The sequence below is a fragment of the Chlamydotis macqueenii genome, chromosome 2, assembly GCF_036417535.1.
Source record: "Chlamydotis macqueenii isolate bChlMac1 chromosome 2, bChlMac1.mat, whole genome shotgun sequence".
Lineage (NCBI taxonomy): Eukaryota > Metazoa > Chordata > Aves > Otidiformes > Otididae > Chlamydotis > Chlamydotis macqueenii.
Genome location: NC_141557.1, coordinates 138,769,598 through 138,795,327, shown reverse-complemented (window position 1 = coordinate 138,795,327; position 25,730 = coordinate 138,769,598). Strand labels below are relative to the sequence as shown.

At 39.9% G+C, this 25,730-nt stretch overlaps 2 protein-coding genes across 8 annotated transcripts in view; one reads left to right on the top strand and one right to left on the bottom strand.

Annotated features, from left to right (window-relative positions):
• Window positions 1–7,895, top strand: part of VIRMA (vir like m6A methyltransferase associated) — a 26,840-nt gene extending 18,945 nt beyond the window's left edge. The window contains exons 19-24 of the mRNA XM_086741035.1: window positions 2,051–2,211; window positions 2,391–2,487; window positions 3,537–3,703; window positions 3,868–4,199; window positions 5,050–5,193; window positions 5,657–7,895. Of these exons, the coding sequence (XP_086597161.1) occupies window positions 2,051–2,211; window positions 2,391–2,487; window positions 3,537–3,703; window positions 3,868–4,199; window positions 5,050–5,193; window positions 5,657–5,814 (1,059 nt within the window). The 3' untranslated portion in view covers window positions 5,815–7,895. The remainder of the gene's footprint in view (window positions 1–2,050; window positions 2,212–2,390; window positions 2,488–3,536; window positions 3,704–3,867; window positions 4,200–5,049; window positions 5,194–5,656) is intronic.
• On the bottom strand, window positions 6,226–25,730 carry LOC104483057 (RING finger protein 151). 7 transcript variants are annotated; one of them, XM_086741046.1, is made up of 10 exons: window positions 25,384–25,730; window positions 24,408–24,488; window positions 23,591–23,692; window positions 21,305–21,420; window positions 20,126–20,351; window positions 18,847–18,986; window positions 16,933–17,095; window positions 15,798–15,918; window positions 13,753–13,995; window positions 9,286–12,868 (listed from the first exon to the last, which is right to left on the bottom strand). In XM_086741046.1, the coding sequence occupies exons 5-9, from the start codon at window positions 20,329–20,331 to the stop codon at window positions 13,759–13,761; spliced, it is 867 nt and encodes a 288-aa protein (XP_086597172.1). In that variant the 5' UTR covers window positions 20,332–20,351; window positions 21,305–21,420; window positions 23,591–23,692; window positions 24,408–24,488; window positions 25,384–25,730; the 3' UTR covers window positions 9,286–12,868; window positions 13,753–13,758. The 7 variants fall into 7 exon arrangements, with proteins under 7 accessions (XP_086597176.1, XP_086597172.1, XP_086597174.1 ...); XM_086741048.1 differs by lacking the exon at window positions 25,384–25,730 and adding an exon at window positions 25,113–25,129; XM_086741047.1 differs by lacking the exon at window positions 23,591–23,692.

Genomic DNA, 25,730 nt, shown 5'->3' with positions numbered 1-25,730 from the left:
TTTTGGCTGGGGTTGGGATCCCCTTGTGCTGGGAGTATTTGCACAACGTAAGAGCTTAAGCAGTTAACTGTCTCATGAAAGGCAGCAAAATGCATACAACAGAGCGTGCTGGGTGGTGGCGAGCGGATTGTTAATGTAATAAGCAATGGGAACCACTGCTTAGCAGTGGCTTGGTATTACTGGTGACCAGTAAGAAGTGGAATACCCAGGAGTCAGTACTAGAGCTGGTATTGTTGGATGTTTTCAGCAGAGTCCTAGAATGATGGATACAACATCAGCGAATTTGTGGATGGCTGTAAGCTGGAGGAGTGGCTAAAATGACAGACAGCAAAGCCTCAATCCACAGGCACCCCAGTATACTTTTTCAGATCGGTTTTAGCAGAAAACTTGTGTTGTTGGGTTGTTAGGAAAAGTGCAGAGTTCTGCAGTGAGAGCAGGATAACCCCATGCCTTAACGCGAGCTGGGCTGAAAAGAGCTAGGTGGTTATGGCAGATGTTAAGTTGAACATGAACATGTAGTGACAGCGCAAACAAGGCAGACTGTGTTCTGAGCTATCCTCCAAGGACCATGGTCAGCAAATCAAGACGACTTTACTGTCTTCCCACCATGGGATGCTGTTGAGCTCTTGTCTGGAGTGCTGCATTCACCATTGGCCAGCTTTGCCCTCTTGCTGGTTCTAGAGAGATCGAGGGAAACTGAAGAGGGTTCTACCAGGGTGGTCAGGGATCTAGAGCATGTGTGCTATGAAGAGGGGATGAGGAAGCCAGGCTTGTTTAGCCTGGTGAAGAGAGCTAAGGAGCTATCTCTTAGCTGCTTGCAGCAGTTTGGGGGATAGTAACAAAGATGTAATCAAACTCTTTGTGGTAATTCCACATGATAAAACAAGGGGCAATGGCCCCACACTGTGGCTTCAAAGGTTCAGGTTGACTGAAAAAATAAGAGAGGAGCGCAGTGCTGGAACAAGTTGCTCAGAGTGGCTGTGAGCTCTCTTGTCACTGGAGCTTTTTATAAGCGTGGCTAGAGGAGGCTCTGGGGAGACCTTATAGCGGTCTTCCAGTACCTCAAGGGGGCCTACAGGAAAGATAGGGAGAGACTCTTCAGTAGGGCCTGTTGTGACAGGACGAGGGGTAATGGTTTTAAAATAGAGGGAGGTAGATTTAGATTAGATTTGAGGAAAAAAATTTTTACACTGAGGCTTGTAGAACACTGGAACAGGTTGCCCAGAGAGGTGGTGGATGCCCCATCCCTGGAGACCTTCAAGGCCAGGCTGGATGAGGCTCTGAGCGACCTGATCTGGTTGGAGATGTCCCTGCTCCTTGCAGGGGGATTGGACTAGATGGCCTTTAAAGGTCCCTTCGAACCCAGACCATTCTATGATTCTAGATAAAGTTATGGCTGACCTGATCTGGCTTTCATGATAGTCCTGCTTCAAGCAGGAGTGGATGTTGGACTAGAGGACATGCAGAATTCCATACATCCAGCATTTCTGTGATTCTAATTACAGACCTAATTCTAATATTAGAATCTAATCCTACATAATTGATGGCAGCTGTGCAGTAGGTGGCTGATTTAGAAGAGTCCATTAAACAGCTGCTCCACAACCTGTTGCTTACAGATGCCTTTCCAGTGCTATACTCCCTCCTGTCCCTTCCCCGGCTGCCTACATCTGTGGTAAAAGATTAAAAGCCACAACTGTGCTTAAGGAGAAAATAGCAAACGCTTAGGATATTGGAATGCTTTAGCAGAGAGCTTGGTAACTAAAACCTGGGGTGATGCCATTTATGGGACTGTGTTATGGAGGTTGTTGTATCATTTGCAAATGAAGACTAGAATGTGCGTGCGGTGACATGGTTTGTTTCATAGCATACTGAGGAGCTCTCTGCTGTTGTTTGTGTACTTGAGTGTCTTAGTTTTAGTATTTGTGGATGTGGACTGTTTTGTGTAGTATCATGTCATGTTCCCCCTCTCCGTTTTTTTTTTTAATTAACAAAAATATATCTCCTTCTCTGACGAGGGGAGAAAGTTCTGACTTGTGATGTGTTGACTTAGGATCGTTCTAAGGAAGATGATGGCCTTGAATCCTTACTGGACAACATCGTTGGAGTAAGGCAGATGTTGGAATCGGCAGGTGATTCTTGTCCACTGAGTGACCAAGATGTAGAGCCTATTCTTTCTGCACCAGACTCTCTTCAGAATTTGTTTAACAACAGGTAAGATGGTTAAGTGTTTGAGCATACTGCCTGTGATTTACTTAAGAAAATGCAATAATTTATAATTTATGCATGAATATATTACAAATGTGATCTAAACAGCACTATTGTCACTACTAGTCCCTCGCAGTTGGTTGCAGTTCATAACCGAACAGGTGTTTGGCATTGTTTTGTTGCAGGACTACGTATGTGTTGGCAGATGTGATGGATGACCAACTGAAGTCCATGTGGTTCTCGCCCTTTCAGGCTGAAGAAATAGATACTGATCTGGATATGGTAAAGGGCTTCATTAATATAACTGAAGTGGATTTAAAAATTAGAGTTAACCTGAGCTAGTAGCATCAGAAATTCATATGGCCTAACTGTTTGTTTTCCTGAGCTCCTCCTTGTAAATTGACCCAGATATAGGGGTTGGCATTTGTTGAAGGTTGTTATCAAATGCCTTCAGGTTAACTCAGAAGCATCCACAAAACTGGCACCATTTGCAGTGCTCTAATGCAGGAGTCATCTCCTTTAGAGGAACAGTTGTGTCAGTCCTGACCTGCTTTTGCATTGCTGCTGGGGCTTTTCAGCAGTTTGTGTTAAATGTAGACAAAGAATGTGATTGATTTTTTTTTTTCTTGCTTGTCTTCTGTCATTGCAGTAATATCCAGAGCCTGATAGCTATACTTTTTTTTTTTTTAAACCTTTACTTTGATGTGACGAAAGTGGAAAAATGGCAGTAGTAAATGAAACTGCTTGCACAAAAACTTTTCACAGTATTTGAAACTTGATTTTTATAATCTAAATGTAATTTTGAAAAATATACAGTAATTAAAAAAAAAAAAACTAAGCAATTGGCAGTGTCTTAACTTCTTATGTGAGAAATAATCAGTTTCTCTTGACTTCATTGCCTTCATTCTTTTTTATTTTGTCTTTTTTAATTTATATGCAAAGATACTGTTTTAACTTCTTAAGCAAAACCAAAACTGTTGATTCCTGTGTAAAAGCAGCATTAATAAATTTATAGGACTGTAGCTTAAGCGATAGTGCCTCACTGTAGGTCATTTAGTGACAAGACAGGTGTTTATACTTGAAAGCTGTGCCCTTGACTTTGTTGAGATTCAGATCCATCAAGACAATTTTGCTGCAGCTCTGCTGCTTTTTTGTTTTGTTACTGCTGCTTTTTGTTTTGAGCCACACTACTGCATTAGAAGGTAAAGGGTGGAGATTTTTTTTTCTAGTGAAAGGACTCTAGGTGAATCTCATCCATCCTAGTACAACGTGTTTTCTTCTTCAGAGGTGCTAATAATGGTGGTTGTGATAAAACTAAATTCTCATTCCAGGTAAAAGTTGACTTAATTGATCTGTCAGAGAAAGGCTGCAGTGACTTTGACTTGCAAGCTGAATTGGAGAGGTCATTTTTGTCAGAACCATCATCTCCTGGCCGCACAAAAACTACAAAAGGGTTCAAACTCGGCAAGCACAAGCATGAGACCTTCATAACTTCAAGGTAAGCTTAGTTTAATGACTAAACCGTTATTGTGTTCAGCAGTGATTTGTATATTCTCAAATTGTCAAATACCTTTCAAATTGCATCTCCAGTATGGAGAATGCCTGACCTTTGGTATGAATAAAATTTTACATTAACGAATAAATCATGGTTTGTCATGACAGTGGAAAATCTGAGTACATAGAGCCTGCAAAGAGAGCTCACGTTGTGCCACCACCAAGAGGAAGAGGCAGAGGAGGATTTGGACAAGGAATTCGACCACATGATATTTTCCGTCAGAGGAAACAGAATACAAGCAGACCACCCTCCATGCACGTGGATGATTTTGTTGCTGCAGAGAGCAAAGAAGTGGTTGCTCCGGATGGGATACCACCAGCCAAAAGGCCACCAAAAGTGTCACAGAAGATTTCTTCACGTGGTGGGTTCTCAGGGAATCGTGGCGGACGAGGAGCTTTTCACAGTCAGAACAGGTTCTTTACACCACCTGCTTCAAAAGGTATGTTGTTTCCTGCATTAGCATTGGAGTAAATGAGTGCTAAAAATGCTTCAGTAATACTAATCCAATTTACTAGCAATTAATGATTCCTGGCATAAAATGTTCCTGCAGCAGTGTTGTTGAAATAAGTTGTTTGGCACTAGAAAGGGTTCTCTTGAGTGCTGTGGAATGGAACCAAGGCTGTGAGTTCCTGTGTTGGCTCTCTCTTCTGCTCTCTTACAAAATGAGTTAGCTGTTTTCTTTGAGGAACTGTTTGAGTGCTTCAGAGATGCAGTCAGAAAAATAAAAAGCCCTCTCTACAATTGGTGACATGGTGGTTCCTGAAATCAAGCATTACAATACATCTCTGGGTATAAATGAGGCCTTTGAATAAAAGGATGGAAGATCCTGACAAGAATCAGATTCAATTTTCAGTAAACCTGGAGATTCTACCTACAGACTGTTAAGTTTCTTTCATATAGAGACAAAGTTGCTTTCCTTTCCTTTCCATCTCATAATTAGGGCAAGTCCTTGCACAGTAGAAAGAGAAATACTTCCACTTGGTGAAGTTATAAATACTAGGATTTATATTACCACAAAGCCGTAAAGTATAGGAGTCTATCTTAATACACTAGATAATGCGAATTCTTTTAAACTTGAATTCATGTCTGAAAAAGATATTTTTCCCTGATTCTGTGTATAATACAGTAACTTGTAGACTTTGAGTTAGAGTACTGAGGGTATGTTTATGCAGAGTAACTTTATCTATTTGAATTATGTAAATATTGTGTTTACCACTCTGAGTATTGTGAAGACTGAAATGAAAAAATAAGTTCCTCAACAGTGTGTGGATTTCTCTCTCCCTATCTAGGAAATTACAGTCGTCGTGAAGGCGCTCGAGGCTCAAGTTGGAGTGCACAGAGTACCCCCAGGGGAACCTACAATGACAGTAGAGGTGGTCAAAGCAATTTTAACAGGGGCCCACTGCCACCACTGAGACCATTAAGTTCAGCAGGTACATGGTATTCATATGGGCATCGAACTATAGGAAATTCCTTGAATTTCATTTTTGCTTTACAAATGAAACCGTGCAAGGATGCTGCAGACACCTTGAAATTCAGCAAATGTTTTAAGCATATATGAACAGTTGACACTGAGACTATGTCAAATGCGTGCTTTCGTACGAACTGTCCTGTAATCCATAAAACTTGCTGAATTGAACACTTGATCACAGAATCTTAACTTTGCATTCAGACTTTTGCAATTCCATTGTCTTCGTACCTACATGGTAATTATAGAGGCAATCAAAGCAGAATTGCTTGCCTAAAAGAAAAGTGAAAATTAAAAGGAGAAAACAGACCCCGTTTGTGTCTCATCTTGTTTTTGTTTCTTATGCTTTCACAGCAGCTACTACGCCTAGGGCTTTTTTTTTTTTTTTTTTTTTTTTTCCAACTGAGTATACTTTTCTTTGCTTTAAGGCTACCGACCGAGTCCTCGCGAGCGTGCTTCCAGAGGCCGGGGAGGAATTGGACCATCTTGGACAAGTGCTAATAGTAGTAGCAGTGGTGGCTCAAGAGGAAAGTTTGTTAGTGGAGGCAGTGGAAGAGGTCGTCATGTACGTTCCTTCACAAGATAAAATGAAGCCTAATGGAACAGCCCAACCATGTGGACTTCTGTGAAGATGACAAAGAAAGTGGTGGCACTGAAGGACCAATTCAGAGTTACTGGTATCTGGAGGACACCAAGAGAATATTTTTGTCTGAAGAAAAGTTTTTGTTTGACACAAGACTTGAAATTTCACTAAAATTCAAGACTTTTTGGTACAATTGTAAATTTTTTGTTCCTTTTGAAATAATGTTTTAGTTTTTTGTGGACTTCAATAGACAATACTTGGTAAAGAACCTCTTTGAGTTAAGACTTGAAGGACTTCTAAAATATTCTTTGTGCCAAAAGAAAGGTACAGGTGTTTTGTGTGTGACTTATTACTGCAAGAAAATTTAAAAAATGTATATATATATGTAAGGCAATTTTAGGGTTTTTGTTGTTGTTGTTGTTTTGTTTTGGTTTTTGTTTTGTTTTTTTTTTTTAAGCCAGTCTGAGTTATTAGTGAATGCAGTCCATCTGACAGCAGTTGAAGTAGCAGGTGGTAGAAGATTGACTGAAATGAATTGATCTGTGAAAAAAATACAAATGTAAATGTAATTTATGTAGGTTTTGTTGTACATTTTGGTAATGTGATTAGACATTTAAATAAGATCCCACACCTGTTAAAATTAGTAGAAACTCTGTTATTGACTTCAGGGAGAAGAAGATAACATTCTAGCATTTACTTTACAAGTAATGCTCATGCATTAGGAGCCCAAGAGTTATTTCTTTGGAAAACAGAGTGTGCTTTGAAGTGAAAAGGCAAGATACCTGCACCCTTAGAGAGCCTGGAGTTAATTAGTTGCCTGCTACTCCGCTGACTTACATGGTTGAGGAGAGGGCATAGAGACAGATGTAAAAACTAACCAGCCATGTAGTGAAGCAGTCATGCTAAATCTTCCCTTTGAATAGCTGGTTTGGATTTTGTTTCTGTAATTAGCCTGAGATATAGTGCAAAAAGAAAAACTTTGAGAAGTAGGAATTCATAAAGAAATGTCACCACTAGATTCACCTCTAAATTTATTTTCATATTAAATTCAGTGATTCAAGTAAGCTTTTCGCATGTTTGCATTCCTTTGGGCTCCATGGGATTTCATAGAATTAACTGATTCTCCTTTGTTGCATTTTTGGCTGGGGCGAGGAGTGGTAGCTTTTTCAAAGGCCATATACAATCTTTACAAATGAGCTTCACTGTCAGACTCGGCTGAACTCTACTTTCGCTTACGCTTTGGTCTCTTGACATTACAAAAGTGCTGTGAAGGGGTTCTCGTCTACTTAAATAAGGCCCAGATGTAATGTTCTTGTTTTACATAATCTTATCTTACTTTGGACAGCTTCTCTGCCTAGAATCATAAACTTTAACACCCTATTTTAAGTGTTTCTAAAGTATGATAATACTTTAAATTGAACTTTTTTAATTTTATACTGCCTGGCTAAATTAAGTAGGTTTTTATTTGCACCACAGAAAGCCCCTGTTATGTGTACTTTCTCTGTGTGGAGGCTCTGGGACAGCTTCCCGCTGTTTGAGAGGTGATTAGTTTGCACAAAGTCAATTGACAGCATCTGTGAGAGTGGTAAACTTCTGTTAATCGACTGGGTGCAGTTAAAGGGAACAGTATCAGTTCACAAACGTATGTGTTTTAACATTGTTTAAAATAACATGAACAAAGATTTGGACTGGAAGCCAAACGATTTTCTGAATGGTAAAATAACAGGCAGATGTACACTAATGATGCAATGGTAATGACTTAAATTGGGTGACCCTCTCACAGGCATTACAGGTATTGATGCCATTTTTTTTAGGGAGCACTGCATAAATATTTTTAAAGCTGACTAGCTCCTTTAGACCATGTGTTTAAGGTTGTTTTATTTTTTTAGAAACTTTACTGTGTTGGAAACTAGCAGGGATATGAATCACTTGTTTTCTGTCAGGGAATTTGAAATGAAAAGTAAAGTGTCAAGCATGGAATAAATATGTAAATACTTAGTACTGGTTCTTGGAAGTTTAAAATATATGGCATGTCACACTAGTCATTTTCAAACTAGGAGGAAATAAAGGGATGGTTAAATTGACATATGGAAGCTCTGTAAATTTAAACTTGAAAAAGAAGTACATGTTTATCATGTGGGTTTTTTTTTAATGAATTTACTTTTGTGACCTTCCAATACAAAGCGGTTCCTTTCTTGGATAAATTCAACTTGAAATAATGCTGTTTAAAACTTGGAGTTAGCTCTTTTAAATTGGATTCCTACCATGAGTAAATTACATTTTAAGCATTAAACTTTGCATTTTATACTCTGCCCAAAAAGACATTTCCAAATTTTGTTTTCTGGCTGGAGCACCAGAACACTGGAAGCAGATAATGCCAATGTCAGAATACTGTTCAGTGAATTGTACGCTGACCTGATGAGCAAAACACTTGGGAGGAGCAAGTAAGGCAGAACAGATCCACAATGCAATACAGTACTCCCTCCTGAAGTCCTGCACCTGAGTACACAGACCCTGTGTGTGCACCAGTGTGTGGTAAGAAAAGGAGATGATCTTAACAAAGGCTGCGCTTCTGGCTGAAATGTGCAAGAACTGCCTTGGTTCAGCAAATGTCCTCATTAACGGGCAGACAAATCCACAGTTTGTGTATGGGATAAGGGTAAGACAAATTGTGTGCGGTTTTTTTCACCTCCAAAATCTGTAGCAGCTCTGCAGTCTTTATTATTCTGTACTGGCTGAAGGCCAGGTGCAGGTGGATAGGCATAAGCAGATAACCTGTTGATCTGCAAGCTATCGCGCTGCTCGCTGTAGCTGTGATGTGCAAGCTTTCAGCCTTGTTTTCCTCTCTGAGTAACTCCTCCCATCAGGTAAGAGAACATGCTCGAGATTGTTAGTGCAGAGCACTGCGTGCAGCAAATTCATGCTCTAGTGTGCCCCGTGTCCAGCTTGTTCATGTTTAAGCAAACACATCCCTAGATTACAACTTCTGAACAAGTGTTTGCCTGTTCTTACATGCTCATATCCCGCAGGGGCTCTTGTAGCAGCTATGAAAAACCTACGTTAGGAATGAGATCCCTTCAGTTGATGGACGGTGAATTAATTTTTCCCTTCTTGCCAGTTTCTTATCCTGCTCTCTGTGCAGCACTGGAGTGTCATACTCTTGTGGTCTAGGAGTTTTCAACTTTTGCCAGCTCTTTGCAAAACAGCTGCTCATCCCATTCAGAAACTCTCATCTGTGAGACAGGAGAAAAATCCTTGGGAAGTGTTTGACTGAATGCCTGCTTTGTACTACACTAGGTACTCCCTCTATTTGGAAAAATACAGCCTTACCTACTCCAGTGCGCTGACCCTAGATTGTAGTTCCCTCATGACTTCCTGCGCTGTGCAGCGAGCATACCTAAATTTGGCGACTTCGTCTGATAAAGAGGGTACTCAAACTTCTGTAAGAGAAAGAAGTGAACCAAACTGCATCGATTATAGTATAGACCCTTTATTTGTTCAACTTTTATACAAAGTGTACTTCAAAGTGATACAAATAGCATTACTGTTTCTTTTACAGACTAGAGATTAAGATCTGTGAAGCGCTGGTTTATCCTTGTTGTGTATATAAAGGTAGAAAACGTAAATAGATTGGCAGTGAACCATAACGCTGGAAGACAGTTCAGTGTTTGTTAATATAAAGTTGCATAGAATTGTAGGTCTTTATAAAGGCATCTGTCTATGTGGTAAAATCTCCCTGACCTACCATACTTCATCTGATGAGCAGTTCGGGAGAAAGGCAAGGCTTGTACTGTTCCTCTGAAATACTACCCAGCACTCCTAAGTAAAACGGCTGTAGAAGAGCACCATGCCAGAAACATCCAAGAGGACAGCAAATGGAAAATTTAATTTGCAAAGCTACCCATTTCTGTATCTCTTGGGAACTGTTTGACACCTGGGATCTATTAAGACACTAAACTTCCTAAAAACACTGAGATAAAACCACTTTTGGCCAGTCAAAATACTTCACTATATTGAGTGTTTCACTTGACTGGAATTCCATTCCCTTCTGTGCTGCCAAGAAACTCTTTTATGTGTGCTACTAAATTAATTTGACTCATGTGAGATTGCTAATCTAGTACTAGAATCACACTAATTATAAACTGCTAACTTAATTAGGAAGTCCAGCAAAATTCTTCCTTGCCACTCCTGCACTGACTCAGATGCATGGTTCTCGGTTCCCTGCCTTTTGTTGAAACTCACCTAAACGTACCGTAAGCTCTCCCCAGAATTACCGCACCTGTTCCAAATAAAGTAATTTGAGCAGGAATAGTCCACGTTGGCCAAGACCATGGACAATTTTTACTTTGAGAGGAGTACAGGAGAACAGGGAACGCAGCTTTAATGCTGAAGGAAACAGAGCAAACAACATTTTATCTTGAATTTGACTTCTTAAGTGGAGAAGTCAGTTGAGGGAACTAGTTTAAATGTATTCATAGCTGGCCTCTTGGGTCTTCAGAATAAGTATGTAAATGTCTATTTTCTTTCAAAAAGAAACTCAGCACTCACCTTAAAATATTAATTTATCTAAATACATCCTTAATGTTATTCTTTTTTCACCTAATTTAATGCAGGATAAGGATTTGCACAACTCCTTGTAACACCTTGTAATCTCACATACTTTACTTAACACCTTGCTCCCTATGAGTTTTGTTTGTGAATCTCCCAGCTTTGGTACTATTATATTCAGTACCCGCTTGTGGCTGAAGATTTAATCATCATCTCCTTTTAATCCTAATGCTATGTTAATTTTCTCTCCACCTTCCCAGCTCCACAGTCTGCTCTCCCTCATTTAGCTGCAAAGTGCTGTTAGAAGCAACTAAAAATGCCACAAGTGTTTGCACGGTTACTGGTCCACTTGAGTAGCAGTTCTGCTTGCTCTCAGCACAGTTCCACTTGTGAGGAAACTGAGTTGATTGAGAATACCGATACCAGTGGTTCAGTGCTGGAGATAATGCACTTTCAGCTGTGTCTTTCATATAATCCTAAGTAATGATGATGACTAGGGAAGTAGCATTTCCAAGTGAATGTCTTCACTTACACCAAGTCTACTACAGTGCTTGGACCCTTAGCTTTTACAAAAACGATTAACAGACTACTTGAAAGAAAGAAAAAAATTCCTTGCTTCTGCCAGCTGTTATTAAGAGCTATGTAATACATGAGACTGGAAAACCTAAAACTAGATAAAATGTTAACATAATGATCTATTTAATTGCAGCCTACTTCATTTTAAGACAGAGGTTAAAGTGATGCCCATATTTAACCACACACTACTCTGAGTGGTTCATCAGCAGAGAAAAATCTTAAGTGCAGAACAGTTATTACCAAGGAATGCGATTAAACTTAAAGTACAGGGAGGGATCGGATGGTATTAGCTAGTATGTGCCATTTAAAGTATCTCTGCAAGTGCTGCTCCTCTGCTACAGGAAACCCAAGTGACAGGTCATTCCAGCAGCAGGTGGGCCCAAAGTGTTGCCACATTTCAGTATTGGAAGTTCAGACTCTCCAGAGCTGGTAATCAGAAGCGACATAGATTGTGCAGCAGAAAGTCTTTCCTTACCACCTAGGATGCGTTTTCTCATGCTGTTTCATGTCTGTTGCTTAGGGGACAGGCAGCAGACCCAATGCTAAGTAAATATTAAATAAACCCTATTTCCTATACTAGAATGAATTTAGTCATTATCAAGTGGGTGAAATTCCTAAGACAGATGCAGAGATCCCATTATGGAGAAAGCACAGAGCTAATAACTTGCTTTTTTCTGTGGTCAGAACAGGAAAAAATGGGTGATCCCTCCAACCTGGGAGAGATGATCCAGCACCTCTGAGTTCTACAGGATTTTGAAGGAATTTTCTTCTTTCACATTAAGCAAATAAGATAAAAGTCACATCACAGAACCACATGGTTACAGTACACAGAAAAGCACCATGATTCTAATAGCACGAAATCTGGTGTTGCCAAGAAGCTTCAAAATGAGTGTGAATGCTGAAATACAGTCACACAGACCACAGACACTAACAGCTTGCTTATTTAGAACACAAGTTAATAAAAGCATTCTTACTTTCTACCTACAGCTTTAATATGCACACTGATGTATGTGAATTGACCACTGAATGTTTAGTGTGAACGAAGGTCCTCCCAAATTATAGCTGGTTTACTGTTTCAGATTGTTAAATACGTCTGCTTAAGAGATGTGCTATGTCATGAGTTGGTGAGACTGCTATAGTGACCTAATTGCTGTCAATGATTGCAATTTAATCTAGAATATAAGGACTGAAACCCAGTAAATATTTGGACATAACTCTTCCTATGAATGTTTTCTTGCAGAAAAAAACCCCACTTTTATAGAAGAAACTGTACAGGTTTTTCTTTTTACAGAAACTTCTGTCAGTTTTTAAATGCACAAGACCTGAACGTGTGCACATCTCCTTCAGCAACACTAAAGAAACAGCAGGTTAGAAGGATTTATTAATGGCTGAAATTAAGATAGCTCTGACCACAAGTCTTCATAATGTAGTCTATGTGCTAAAGAAGGTTGCTGCCTTTCTCTTTGGTTATGCTGTTAGCCATAAAAGCATTGCTCTGAGTGACAGCAAGGCATGCACAGTCATGTTTTTACTTTCTGAACTATAAAATTAGCTTATTCAGATTGTTGCACCTGCACACATTTTCCTGAAAGTTCAAACCGATTTAGCACATTCAGTAAACAGGAGGCCAGGTTCTCCTCTAGCTACTCCACTGAAGAGCTGCAACAGAGGACAAAATATGGCTTAGTTATAGCACTGAAAACAACATGAACAGGCTGCGTGAGAAGTTTAGAGAGAAGTCTTTGAACTGTACAGATCGCTTACGCAGTCCTTACAGATAAATGGCCCCTTGATTCAGTATTTGCGGGTCTGTTAAAAAAATCTTAGCTCTTACACAGGTGAAAAACTTGAGTACTAATAAAGATGTCCGAAGTCCAAGTGACTGTGCAAATATCCATCTGTTGCGGATATTAATGTTCAAGTAGTCTTAAACCTGCCAAAAGAAAATTAAGGATACTCAAGGTATTTATATAGGCTTTAAGGACACTGAGTACCAAATAGGCTGGTCTTAAGCTTAAAGGACCCTGTAGAAAGAGTTGATACTTTCACATATAAAAGCTTCAATTCTTTAAATAAAATGCAGATTCCCTCCCACAAATTCCAAGTTACTCACATACCTTTTTCAAACGTTTCAGATGACTGTTACCCTGGGCTTTGGTATTAGTCTCTTAAGTGTTTATCAGCCTTGGAAATTAGAGAAGCTCTAAAGTAAAAGTCAACCTCGCCTCAAGCTGTTACACAGCAGTAGAATTACAATTTAAAGTGCTTTCTTTCCACCTTTGAAATAGACCTTCCTCAGACTATAAACAATCAAAATCTATTACTTTCTGTTACTGACTTACTAATTCTATTACTGACTTTTCCCAAAATTAAGTACATTCCAAATGTCATTAATGATGACCACATTTTCTTTCTGTTTCAAGTATAAGGATAAACTAGATTTAAATGGATTAGACTGGATCAGGAAGGAAACAACTTTAAAATATCTTTGACTTCAAAAAGGTTTTAGCTTTCAGGCTTGAAAGACTCCTGTAAATAATGCACTGAAGAGAAAACAAATCAAGTCTCCTTCCTCCTTTTTTATGAAAACATTAGCTAAAAATACATTTGCAAATTACTGGTTTTAATGCCCAGTGTTCCCTAAGAGAAAATTCCCCCATTTGTTTTTATAGACCAAGTGGAAAGAAAGAGGTAATCTAGATTTTAAAAGAAAGCAAGTAAATCAGAAATGACACAAAGTTTACCAATCATTCATAGAGAGTAGAAAAGTTTGCCAGATGGTCACAGAAATTAGAAGAACATGCTTTTTGAGCTTACTTCTGTTTAGATAACTGTAACTTCCCTAGGTTTTCGTTTTACACTCTCAAGTCGTGTCAGAGGGCGGAAATTTGTTGACTTCCTGCTCCCTTCCGTAGTAGTTAATCGACAGTCCTTCTGCAGCCCTCTCAGCAGCTCCGTTAATTCCCGTTTTTCGAGCTCTGCCTGCTCCAGCTCTTGACGGTGCTGTCTCTCTGCAGCCATCAGAGAGCGTACATCTGACATCATTCGTGACATCTGACTCTGAAATGAAAATGCAAATTTACTGCAAGAAATAAACTCTTTTCTAATGATGGTAGTAAAAATCCTGTAGAAGTAATAAGGTAAACTATGCAGCACATCCATCATTATTCTGTGATATAATAAGAATTGGCTGAGTGAAAGGACAAGACAGTGTCGTAGTTCAGCCCCGATCGGACCAGACTATGCAGTCTCTCTCTCACTCCCCCCACCTTCTGAGAGAACAGGGAGAGAAAATATAAGGAAAAACGGCTCGAGGTTTGAGATAAGGACAGGGAGAAATCCTTAAAGTTACCGTCACGGGCAAAACAGACTCGACTTGGGGAAAACTATTCATTTATTACTACAAACAGCAGGATAATGAGACAGAGAACAAGATAACCTCCCTCCACCCCTCCCTCTTCCCGGGCTTAACATTATCTCTACTACCTTCCCCTCCTGAGCGGCACAGGGGGGAAGAGGGAATGGGGGTTGCAGTCAGTTCATCATATGTTGTTTCACGCCGCTGCTTCACGGTTGGGGGAAGAACTCCTCACATTCCTCCCCTGCTCCATCGTGGGGTCCCTCCCACGGGCCACAGTCCTTCATGGAACTGCTCCGGCGTAGGTCAACTCTTCCACGGGTGCAGTCCCTTCAGAACAGCTGTCCCAGCGGGCCCTCCACAGGCCACAGCTGCCTTCAGGCATCCACCTCCCCCGGTGTGGGGTCCTTCACGGGCTCCAAGTGGATCTCTGCTCCTCCGTGGACCTCCATGGGCTGCAGGGGGACAGCCTGCTCCACCATGGTTGTCACCACAGGCTGCAGGGGAATCTTGGCCAGGAGCTGCATTACTCCTCCCCCTCCTTCTTCACTGACCTTGGCGTCTGCAGCCGTTCCTCACAACAGGCTGGTAGATGTCTCTCAGGATCTTTTTACATCTCATTCACTTCTCATCTCCAATCTCCTCTCCACTTCTTGCAGCCAGGCTGGACCGAGTCAGGCCTAGTCGGCTGCCTGGCGAGAGGCCAGAGGGTGAGGCCTGCAAGGCCCATGAGGCCTGCGCCTCCCCCTCTGCGCCTCTGCCCCCGCTCAGCTTCTTCACATCTTCTCTTCTCTTTTTTTTTTTTCTGTTTTCCCCTTCTTAAATATGTTATTGCAGAGGCGTTATCACGGGACATTCTGCTACCAATTGGCTCGGCCTTGGCCAGCAGTGGGTCCGCCCTAGGCCCGGCCGAGTCCACTAAACAAAGGGGAGCAACTTCTAGCAGTTTCCTACAGAAGCTACCACCTTAGGCCCCCCCTCACTAACAAAACCAGAACAGACAGCCTTGCTTGTTACTTGATTAAGTTTACAGTGCAAGTTTCTAACCTTTTGACCGCAGCTGAACCATACTGTAAATACCACTGTCTGCAGCAGGACTCAGTCAGCACTGGATTAAGCCACTTTGGACAGCACTAACAAAGGAGCTGCATATTTAATTACATCTGATTTGTGATGTATGCCCTATGCTTAGACATTGAAAATGAGTTTCAGACCGATTTGCCAACATGTTCTGTGTGCACAGAACAATGCAGCCCTGGTACAGCGGTATCCACGTTAGCTCCAAATGAATTTGAAGTAGGTAAACCACACAAATACAGCACTCTCTCAGCAGAGCTGATTAGCCAAGGCAAAACACTGTGCTAACACCTGTTTTGCTTCCCATTAATGTAATTCTTTTCTGTACAAGACTATGTTTTCAAAATAAGAGACTACTACTGGGAAAAGCAAAAAGCTAGACTGCTAAGAGAGGAAAAGAAAAAGAAAATAAAAGTATCATATTTACCTTTAGTTCTTCAATTTCATTTTGCAGAATACTCTCTTTTTGGACCATATGCCTTCTCTGTGAATCTAGCCTTGACTCCATCTCATGTTTTGCCTCCTCCACTCTGCAGATCATTTCTGACCTAAAAAGTTTATTTCTCCTTGTTAGGTCTTGTAAGCATGGAAAAAAAACCTATTTTCAAATTCCAGAAAGCCTTCTTGCAGCCAAACAGCCTGATTCAATTCCCATCATACTTGACAGGACACCTTTCTAGAGGCATGATAGTACTATATATTAATTTAAATAAAACTAGCATAAAAAAAGCACGTTGTGCCCAGGGGCCACTAAGGCGCACACACAGCCTACATAGGGGACAAGTGTATCATATTCCTGAAATAATTCTATGAGCACAAGATCACGTATTTATGACCTCAAATGATTACTGCCTTTTACTTAGAGTGTATGCTTGTTTAATATTACTAAGCATAGGCAGCCAAGACAAAAAATGCAATACTATAGTACAGCTAAACATGTAATCTTGTCACTTTTATGGTAGACACTAAAAAAAAAACCAGTTGAACTGGAGTATCATGGAAAGGGAAAGCTACAGAGACATACATAAGAGGAAAAAGAGGATGCTAGTAAGAAGAATCATATTCACCAACTGTTATTAATCTGCCAGGATTTTAATCAAAATTGAAAATTAGATCCCCAGAGATTTAATCTACCAGCCTGTACCTGACAAAATAATTAGAATTTTTATCTTCAGGATTTGTAAAAAAAACATAAACTAAACATAATCGTTAAATGATATGACTTCGGGTCTCTTTCAGGCCAACAGAAAAATGCAATTGCCAACTTCAATCCAGTTCTTGTTAGGTATTTTGTCATTTCATACAGTCAGCTTGCAGTTCAACTGCAAGCAATGGTATTTTAGGATTTATGATAACTTGGACCAAAAAATAACAACGAAAAAATCAAACCAGGAAGAATTTAAAGTCTATGCTGAGACATAATAATACTCTGGCCCATTAGTACCAAGTAATTAACAGACTATTTAAAACATACCAGAATCCAGCGCTAGGATTTGAAGTGCTTTATGCAGTAATTGTAGGCCCAGACTAACACAAACACCAAAGAAACAGAAGATTTGTACCGAAGTAGTTCTAGCTCCGTTCTTAGCTCTGCTACACAATTATGCTGCGTGTCTTCCGCACTCAGAATGGTGTAACCACAACCGTTCGGGCATTCACGGCTCCGATATTCACACACTGCCAGGTGAACATCTAAGTTGCGTCGTTCAATCTGAACTGTACAACCTAAACAGAGAACAGTAAGGTAAGCCAGTCATTTACAACTACCGAAAGTATTTTAATTAATTCCAAACAAAAACACTCAAGCAAACAAGCTGCAATTGTCAATCCGTTAAAGTGATGAAAAATTATTTATTTAGAATACGAAATGTGATCGTTACAACACACATACTAGTAATAAAACACTCTTAAAACGTCTTATTAATGTATCCACTAACTGGAAATGCATATTAAAATGTAGGTATTTTCTGTGAAGTCATCTGCCACTGGTCTGGCATTAAAACAACTTCAGTATTGACTACACTGACGCGAAGCTAAGACTCTAGCAGCTTGCCTGCACTTCCACCACAGATTGCAATGACTGGAACTGAAGAAGAATGCATATGTGTTAAAAAAAAAACCAAAAAACTAAATTTAGGACACGTAGTAAAACTGTGGGTGAGATGGAATGTAAACTTTGTTTTTCTGAGCATTCATTGGTCCTGTGTATAACATACTAGACCACATAAACGACAACATTCAATCATGAACATTTAATACCTGATGCAAAACCAGAAACATTTCCACAGAAATTCTAGGATAAAAACTTTACAAATCTGTAGAGTAAAGTGTGGAGAACCAAAAATGAGCACTACATAAATTATTGCTACATTTAACACTCTAACCTTTGAAGTTTGTACTCTTTATTTTTAATACTTGAGTCACTTGAGTTTGATGTAATATATACTACAGCTCCTTGCATTTAATTTGAAGATAAAATAGATGCAGGAAAGTGAAATGGAGCAGTGAAACTTGCCAACAAACCATACCAGGAAATTACAGAAGACAGCCCTCTAGAAGAGCTTTACTAATAAATATAATTGTTTGTAATTGGAGGTACTCAAAATGCACTCTGATGTACTCTCGAGGAAGACTTCAAGAGATGTGAGAGCCCTCACACCCTGAACAGCAGACATTGGAGATAAGGTGCGATAACTCTAGATGCCACTGTTTCTGGAGAAAGTAAAACAGGTGAATCTGAAGTATCTGCAGGAGTCACTTACAGCTCGGAGCAATTTCAGCACCTTAATTTTCTTCTAATTAATTATAATGGCAGACTTGACTATGCCCTTAGCAACACTAATTAGACATTAGCTTTGTCTAGGAACACACAGTATTTTGAATAAAATCAACTAAAAAGTTTTAACAGGATGTTTCTTTTTAGCAGTATGTTTCCTCCTCAGGAAGTGCATGCTTGTTTTAAATAAAGACCTTACCATGAACACACCAGTTCTAACCAGGATTTAGCTTAAAACAATTCTCATTTCCAATACATGTTTTTGTTAAAATTGAGACAGAGTGAGCTGTTGCACGTGCACCAGGTAACCGGGTATTTTATAAATAAATTGTGACCCATAAGCACTCTGTAGGTGCTATCACATTGATTCAAATATCAAGATGAACAGACAAAATTGAAAGACAAACTTGTCACTTGACAGAAAGCAAAACAAACACACTACTGTATTTTCATAAATTTGAAGTCTATCATTCTCGTTCATTTTGGTTAGCTCTTGGATAAGAAATTGTTGCTAATGATCACGACTGCCATAAATCAGTAACAAATTTTAATCAAAAACGTTACTGTAAACAGTAGAACATGGCAAAGCTTTGAATTTCTGTTTGGAAATAATGGCCGTCATTGCCATTCTGTTGACAGAAAGATGACAAACACATGGTTTCTGAATAGAAAGAATTCAATTTCTTTCAATGTTACTCACCAGCATTGGAGCAAGGTATCCGACTGTATTCACACTCCCTTTCATGCCTGTCTATAGACTCCAGAGAACAAACCATTTCACAGCCATACTCTCTGTTTTTGCAATGTAGTTGAAGACGGTTTAAATCATTTTTCATATATCTATATGCAAAACAAAAAAAATATTGTTCTTAAATCTGAGATCATTATTGACAAATTTTTATTTTCAACTTTTGGGAAAAGAAAGTAAGATTCTAATCTCCATTAGGAAAAATTGTGAATAATCAGTTTAATTATTTATTTTTTTTTAGAATGAAGAAAAGAATAAGCCTAAAAGAAACAATGTTACTGGCAAATTCAGTCTCTAAAATTAAATGTGCAAATGTAATCTTATTTTTTAGTAAATTTTTAACCGTGACCCTTCAGCAGTTCAGCAGATATTACCAATAACAAACACTAGGGCTACTCATTCATCATTGAAGTTTGGTGTTTCTAAACATGCCAAACCACACTGACTACAGTGAGTACAGATAAAACAATCCATAAATTAAACTCTAGGGTTCTGTCTACACTATACTTCAACTTTACACACAGTAAAATCTCATTAGTGATAAAAATACTGGGAGTACTAATGGAAGTAACATCTGTGGCTGAAGTTTTTAAACACAACATAACTGTTAATCTCAGCAAAATTAGACAATGCGGGGGTTGTATATACTGATGAAAGTCTGTGTGCTGGCAAGGAATTATGGAAGACACTTGTGAAAACAGCCTGCTTTACATGACAAGCTGGCTCAAGACAGGTATTCTTATGGCTAAAGACCTTTTCAAAAAAGGATTTGAAAGCAAGAAGTTTGGTTCATATCTACAGGAATTATTTATTACAAATCCCACTACAGTATCTAGGTAAGACTAAAAAGAAAAACAAAAGATATACAGTGTTTAGTGACTACTGTTGTCAAGAGTTGCTTTGCCTGCTTTCCCTAAAAAAAAAGTATGGCAACGTTTTGGTGCTGTAGAAGACATTCAGAATAAAATCCAGACAGATATCTAGGATCAGCATTCAGGATATAAAAAGGTGGAGAACCAGGTAAGTGTTCTTTCAATTTTGAAATCTTAATACCTTGAAAGTTAGTTATAATAAATAGAAAATGCTAATGCTTTCACAGAAGTGATTGGTTTCTGCCATAGGCATATTGGATAAAGTCAATTCAAGTGATAGTAAACGTCAAGAGATGAAGCTGCACAAGCAAAGCTGAGAAATTAATGTAATTTCAACATAGAGCAAGATTATTGTGTACCTGTAGAGAGGTCGTAGCAAAGACACGTCAATCATTTGTCTGTCTTCAGGGCAGTTACTGTGATGAACAAGCCATCCATGTATACAAGCAGTACAGAAAGCATGTTCACAAGGAGCCTGTAAGGGATCTTCTAACACGTCACGGCAGATGGAGCATAACAGCCCTTCGTTAACGTAGCCAACAAAACGCTCAATATCATAACCCATGCTCTTCACACACTTTCAACCTATTAAAACAGCACAGAGAAATAAAGGAGTCTTTGTCCTGAACCTGTATGGCTAAATCCGCAAAAAGGCCTGGAAGTGATTCTTGAAATATGGAGAACTTAATGTGAACAAAGAACTTTACACGTGAGAATGCATACACATACTTTGGGGACTTAAAGATTTAAGTGAGAATTTGAGGATTGTACTGCTGCATGTCAGAATCCCAATTTTATATCAAGATTCTCTGAATTCTGAAAGTAAAGATTTAGCAGACAGTTGAGCTGTCTTGTTCTGAACTGTTACTGAACGTAGTTCTAGAAGGCACCATGAAGCATACAGTTTCTATTTACTTGAATTCTGCCTGAGGCAGAAACATCACAGAAGTTCAAATGCAAATGTTTGCTTTCCATTTTAATGCCTTTTATATAATGCCTAACAAACTTACAAAAGAGTGTCCTTACAGGCAATAGTTGTGGTACTTTTCAGCCAGCAGACTTTGTATTTATGAACTGCACATCACTTAATGTCTTGCTTTCATACTGAAAAAGGCTAAGATTCTCTACTCATGGCAGACTTCCAGTCCAGAGGCAACAGCATGAAATCACCACACGCCTAGAGAAATACTTAATATCTGGGAAGACAAAGAAGCCAAAACTGTACCTAACCCTGAAATAATGAGGAGCTACTGTCTTCTCCTACTTGGTCTATTTTATAAAACTGAGCAGCCTTTAAACAGATTTGGAAGCCTTGTGAAGAGTAACTAACAGGCAACCTGCCTTCATCAAAATCCTGTCATGAAAAGCCTAGTAGAATTTGGTAAGACTCCACAGAACTCACTTAAAAGAATATGTCTTAGGCTTTGCATTCCTCCTTAGCATACAAAACTACTTTTGTAAACCCACTGAGAGCTGTGAAAGAGATTTTCATTAGTTATGAGGTCTTCTAAATAAAATAGATAAGGAAGATATCCTACCTTTTCAGATTTTACTACATATATATGTAGTTTGTCCAAATACTTCAGAAGCAGTTTTCTGATCAGTAAGACATAATATTTCCTTCCTTCAGTTTCTCTTCACTGCTTCATTATGCCTATGAGAAAAATTAGAAAGAAAAAGGCTCAGTAGTGTTTCCTAAGTTACCGAGTCCTATGTCTAACCAGTCAGCTGCTGAATAGATGCTGTCCTAAAAGCCCATTAAAACAAAACTTTGCCAAGCAAGACACTGTAAAACCTGCAATTGAACAAAAGGGATCCAACTACATTAGAGGAAAAATAAAAACCACACCAGTCTCTCTTTAAATTATTACTAATGCAGATACTCATCAAAACTGAACACTCTGTTGCCATTTAATTTTGAAGCCTTACAGTTTTGTTTGTAAGACTGAAGAAAACAGAATTCAATACTGAAAAGTAACAACTGAAATCTAGTAAAAATATATTCCTTAAAAAGATGAAAGTTTCTTATCTAAGCTGGTTTTATCCAGGCATGATACACAGTTCATTTTTAAAACAAAACTATCACAGTCAAGTTCATCGTATTGACAAATAACATTGCTCTGAAGTGTAGCATAACTAAGGTTGCTCACTTAAAACAAAAAATTAAAAAGGATGTCATCACTTAAATCCCTTAAGTTGATATCTAGCAATTGCAATATGACATTTAAAGAGAATCTCAACCTCTGAATTAGAACTGTGTAAGAACAGTAAAGATCTCTAAGGACTAATGTCAAATTTTGCCCTGCAGAGAAAAAAGAACTTTGCAATTTCTCTTCATGACTACAATATAAATCTGGAATTTAAAAAACCTTATACATCTGAGTATCAAAGCATATCTTCACTGATTATGAAATGTGCTTGTGTTAAAAAAGTATTTGCTAAGATTAGAGTTAATAAAACCTGTAATGAAACCATACATAACACAAGCAAGCATGCATACTACCCAAATACAAACCCTATCATCTGCGACACAGTTTCCATACTGTGTTTTGTTTCTCCCGGCATGTTTGTCGCACAGCCAACACGGCGGCTTGCAGAGCTGCTTGAGCTAGCTTTAGCTTAGCTGGGACACCTACCTGCCGGGTGACCTAGTGACAGCATTACCACAGCAGCAGAGCACAATCCCCAGAGACTCCTGACAAGGTCCCAGGCAGACTTCCCAGGCTGCATCCAGCTCCGTGCTTCTGTGGCTAAACTGTCATCAACAACACAGGGAAACTAAATTTACAGGTATCTGGGATACGCTATTCTTTCGGCCACAGTATGGACGTTCTATATCTCAAAAGAGCTTGCTTAAGAAAACACCACATTATGAAAATGATTGATAAACAATTATTTTTACACTGTTGTTTCCTTGTATGTTTTTTACAGGTCTCCTGCAAAGACAGGAAATTCAGGACTTTGCTAGTTCAGCATGAACAAAATAAGCAATGTGTTTGCACAACGTTGTGATTGTGAGGACAGCAAGGACCGGAATGGAAAGTTTAAAAGGCAGAGAACAATGCTAATTATCAGTAGCAGAATATGAAGTCAGGTCCTAGTTCCCAATACTGATGAAAGCGTTGAAACATACAGTATGTTTATGCTGGGGGACTGTTAAACAGCACATATACATTCTATAATTTGAATTGTGGGCCTAAAAATTTGATTTGGCTTGGTGGGTCCCAGAGAATTCAGCTTTTAGAAAACTTTCATAGAGATGTAAGATATGTCAACAAAACTGTGAGCATTTTGACTGCTGTAGGGTTTCTGGCCTACTGGAATTCTGGATGCTATAAGCTACATTTTGCACACATGTTGCTGGTACCTGAACACCAAGTCTTCAAAACAGTTTTTGGCATATTTTAGCAAGTTTGAACTCTGTATGAATGCAGGAAAGAGTATCTTCATCAAGGGGGAAACAAAAAAAAAAAACCAAACAACTCTTCCAGTAGAAGTTTCCTGACCTGAAGAACCAGGAATGTTTTATCTTCTGCCAACTTCAAGAGATGTGCTTTAGTCAACAGATAAGCAGGGGGAGAGCGTCAGATGAATGACATGAACTCCAGGAGCAGACATCACTTTATTCAGTACTTCCACCACAAAATGACATAATTTTCAACCTCCGCTCTTCCCTAGAAACTTCTCGTCTCAAATTGAACTCAAACCTTTTTCTTCTATTTCTACTACCATTCACCAATTGTCATACTCCTTTTTTTTTTGTTTGCACCTAGAAATGACACTATTTATCAATGCCTTCCCACACTCCATTAAGATTTCCAGACCTTGCCTTCTCTTTGGTTTCTCTGCTCCAGAATTTTGCCCATCACTTGGCCATTACCAGTGACACTCTCCATGAGGATACCTGGAATTTGTGGGTACCAAATCTGGAAGGCAGAAAAAACACAAACTACCACATGCTATTTGCTTTCCATTGTTTCACATGTGTTTTACTTCTTCCCATAGTTTTTGACAAGCAAAAATCTCCTCCAGTCTTCATAGATATTAAGTATTTTTTTTAGTAGCTGTCATCCCATGCTGATTGCCAGGCCACTGCACACCTAAAACCAGCCTTGAGCCTTGTACCACACTGCCTTCAAACAGATTCTGTGTGGATATAATAGCAGGGAGAACACAGATGGGATGTCGTTGCCAACAACATAATTGTGCAGCTTGCTAAATGTCTGGCACTAACCAAAGCTATTCCATTGTAAAAATCAGGACAGTGAGATCAGATTAGTGACTTTCATTTTTTTTTGTCTACAGTAGTTTCTGATTTTCAAAAACTGTTTCTTTTCCACACGACAAAACAAAGCTTCACTGCTCGAAGGGCTGGAGCTAATCACAACAGAACTACAGATGTGCATCACTAATACAGCACGGCCAGAAGTGCCGTGTGGCCAGAAGAACAAAAAATAAATGCAGGGCTCAGGGATAAGGTGACACTATAACACGAAATTGCTTCAGCTTTTATTTTCACGAAGATACACTGCGCTTTAAATACTGTTATAAAGAAACAATGTTTTAATGTGTCTTACGCCACTGCCAAAGTCACTGTAAGCCACTTCAAGTCAGCACCAATGCCCAAAGAGGCAGACTCACCCCTTTGACTCTGACAGCACAAGTCGTTTCTACAGTCACTTGATATATCACACTGGGTAACTGACCTGTTTTAAGACCAAACTGGGGAAAAAAAAAAAAAAAAAAAAAGACTTTTTGACACGTTGTCCTACTGTAGGCCAAGCCAATCTATCCACTAATTAACATCCTCCTAGCCTCCCTCTACTTCCTACCTTGATTCAGTTGGAACATTTAATCTGTTCCTTTCCCAAACTGGCTCAGACAACCAACCACACAGACAGCTACTCACTGATTTGCTAGGGTAGATTTTCTTGTAGATGGCTTAGCAAAAGCTCCAGTGACTGTGGAAGTGGGCCAAGACAGGGGATGAGAAACCACAGCCAGGGCAGAAAGGAAAGAAAGATAGCGTCAGTGCCTGTGGCTAAGGCTGCTATAGAGCTGCTCCCTCAGCCCAGCTCCCCAGAATGGTATATTGTGGAAGCTCATGAACATTCATGTAAGAGAAGGGGTGCAGAAGAAGACAAGAATGAATGGATAGCAGTATCAGCTTACACTGATGTAAAAAACCTGACTTAATAATCAAAAGATTCTTTAATAATCAATATGAGATACACAATTAATTTAAGTCCTACCTCTCTACCAGAAACTACCTAAGAAACTAGAACTACTTTGACAAGGAAAATTTTTACATAATGCTTCCACTTGCTGTCCCACTGCAAGACCTACTCAAATCAGAGCGACAGAAGATGTGGATCTCAGATCACCTTCTAGGCTGTGAAGGGCTGGACTCTGCTGCACAGAGGCAAGCCCAAGGACAGAAGAGCTCTCCTGAGGGGCTCTGGGGGAGAGGGGGGCACTTTGCGCAGGCAGGAGGAAGGCCTCCGGGCAGGCTCTGCAGGAAAGCTCAGTGATCTCGGCCGCAGAGAACAAAACTGGCCTGGAAACACCCGGAGCAGCACCGCACCCACGAAGACTCACACAAGTGACAGACACTGACCTTTATCTCGATGCCCACAGCTGGCCAAGCCGCCATCAGCCCGGCGCAGGGCCTGGAGGTGCAAATCTCGGGCCTGCCGCCGGCGAACCACCCCAGGCAAACGCCACGCTCCCCGCGCAACGCCTGCCGCCCCACGGCTCAGCTCCACGCAGCCGTCCGGCCCCCACGACGGCTGCAGTCAGTCAGTCAGTCTGTCTGTCTGTCTGTCTGTCTGTCCGTCCGTCCGTCCGTCCGCCCGTCCGTCTGCTCGCCCGCCGCCCGCTGTCGCGAAGTCAAGGTTGCTTTTGCGGCCGCCCTTGCTTGACGGCCGCGCGGCGCGCGCCAGGGAACGCGGCCTCCCCGCCATG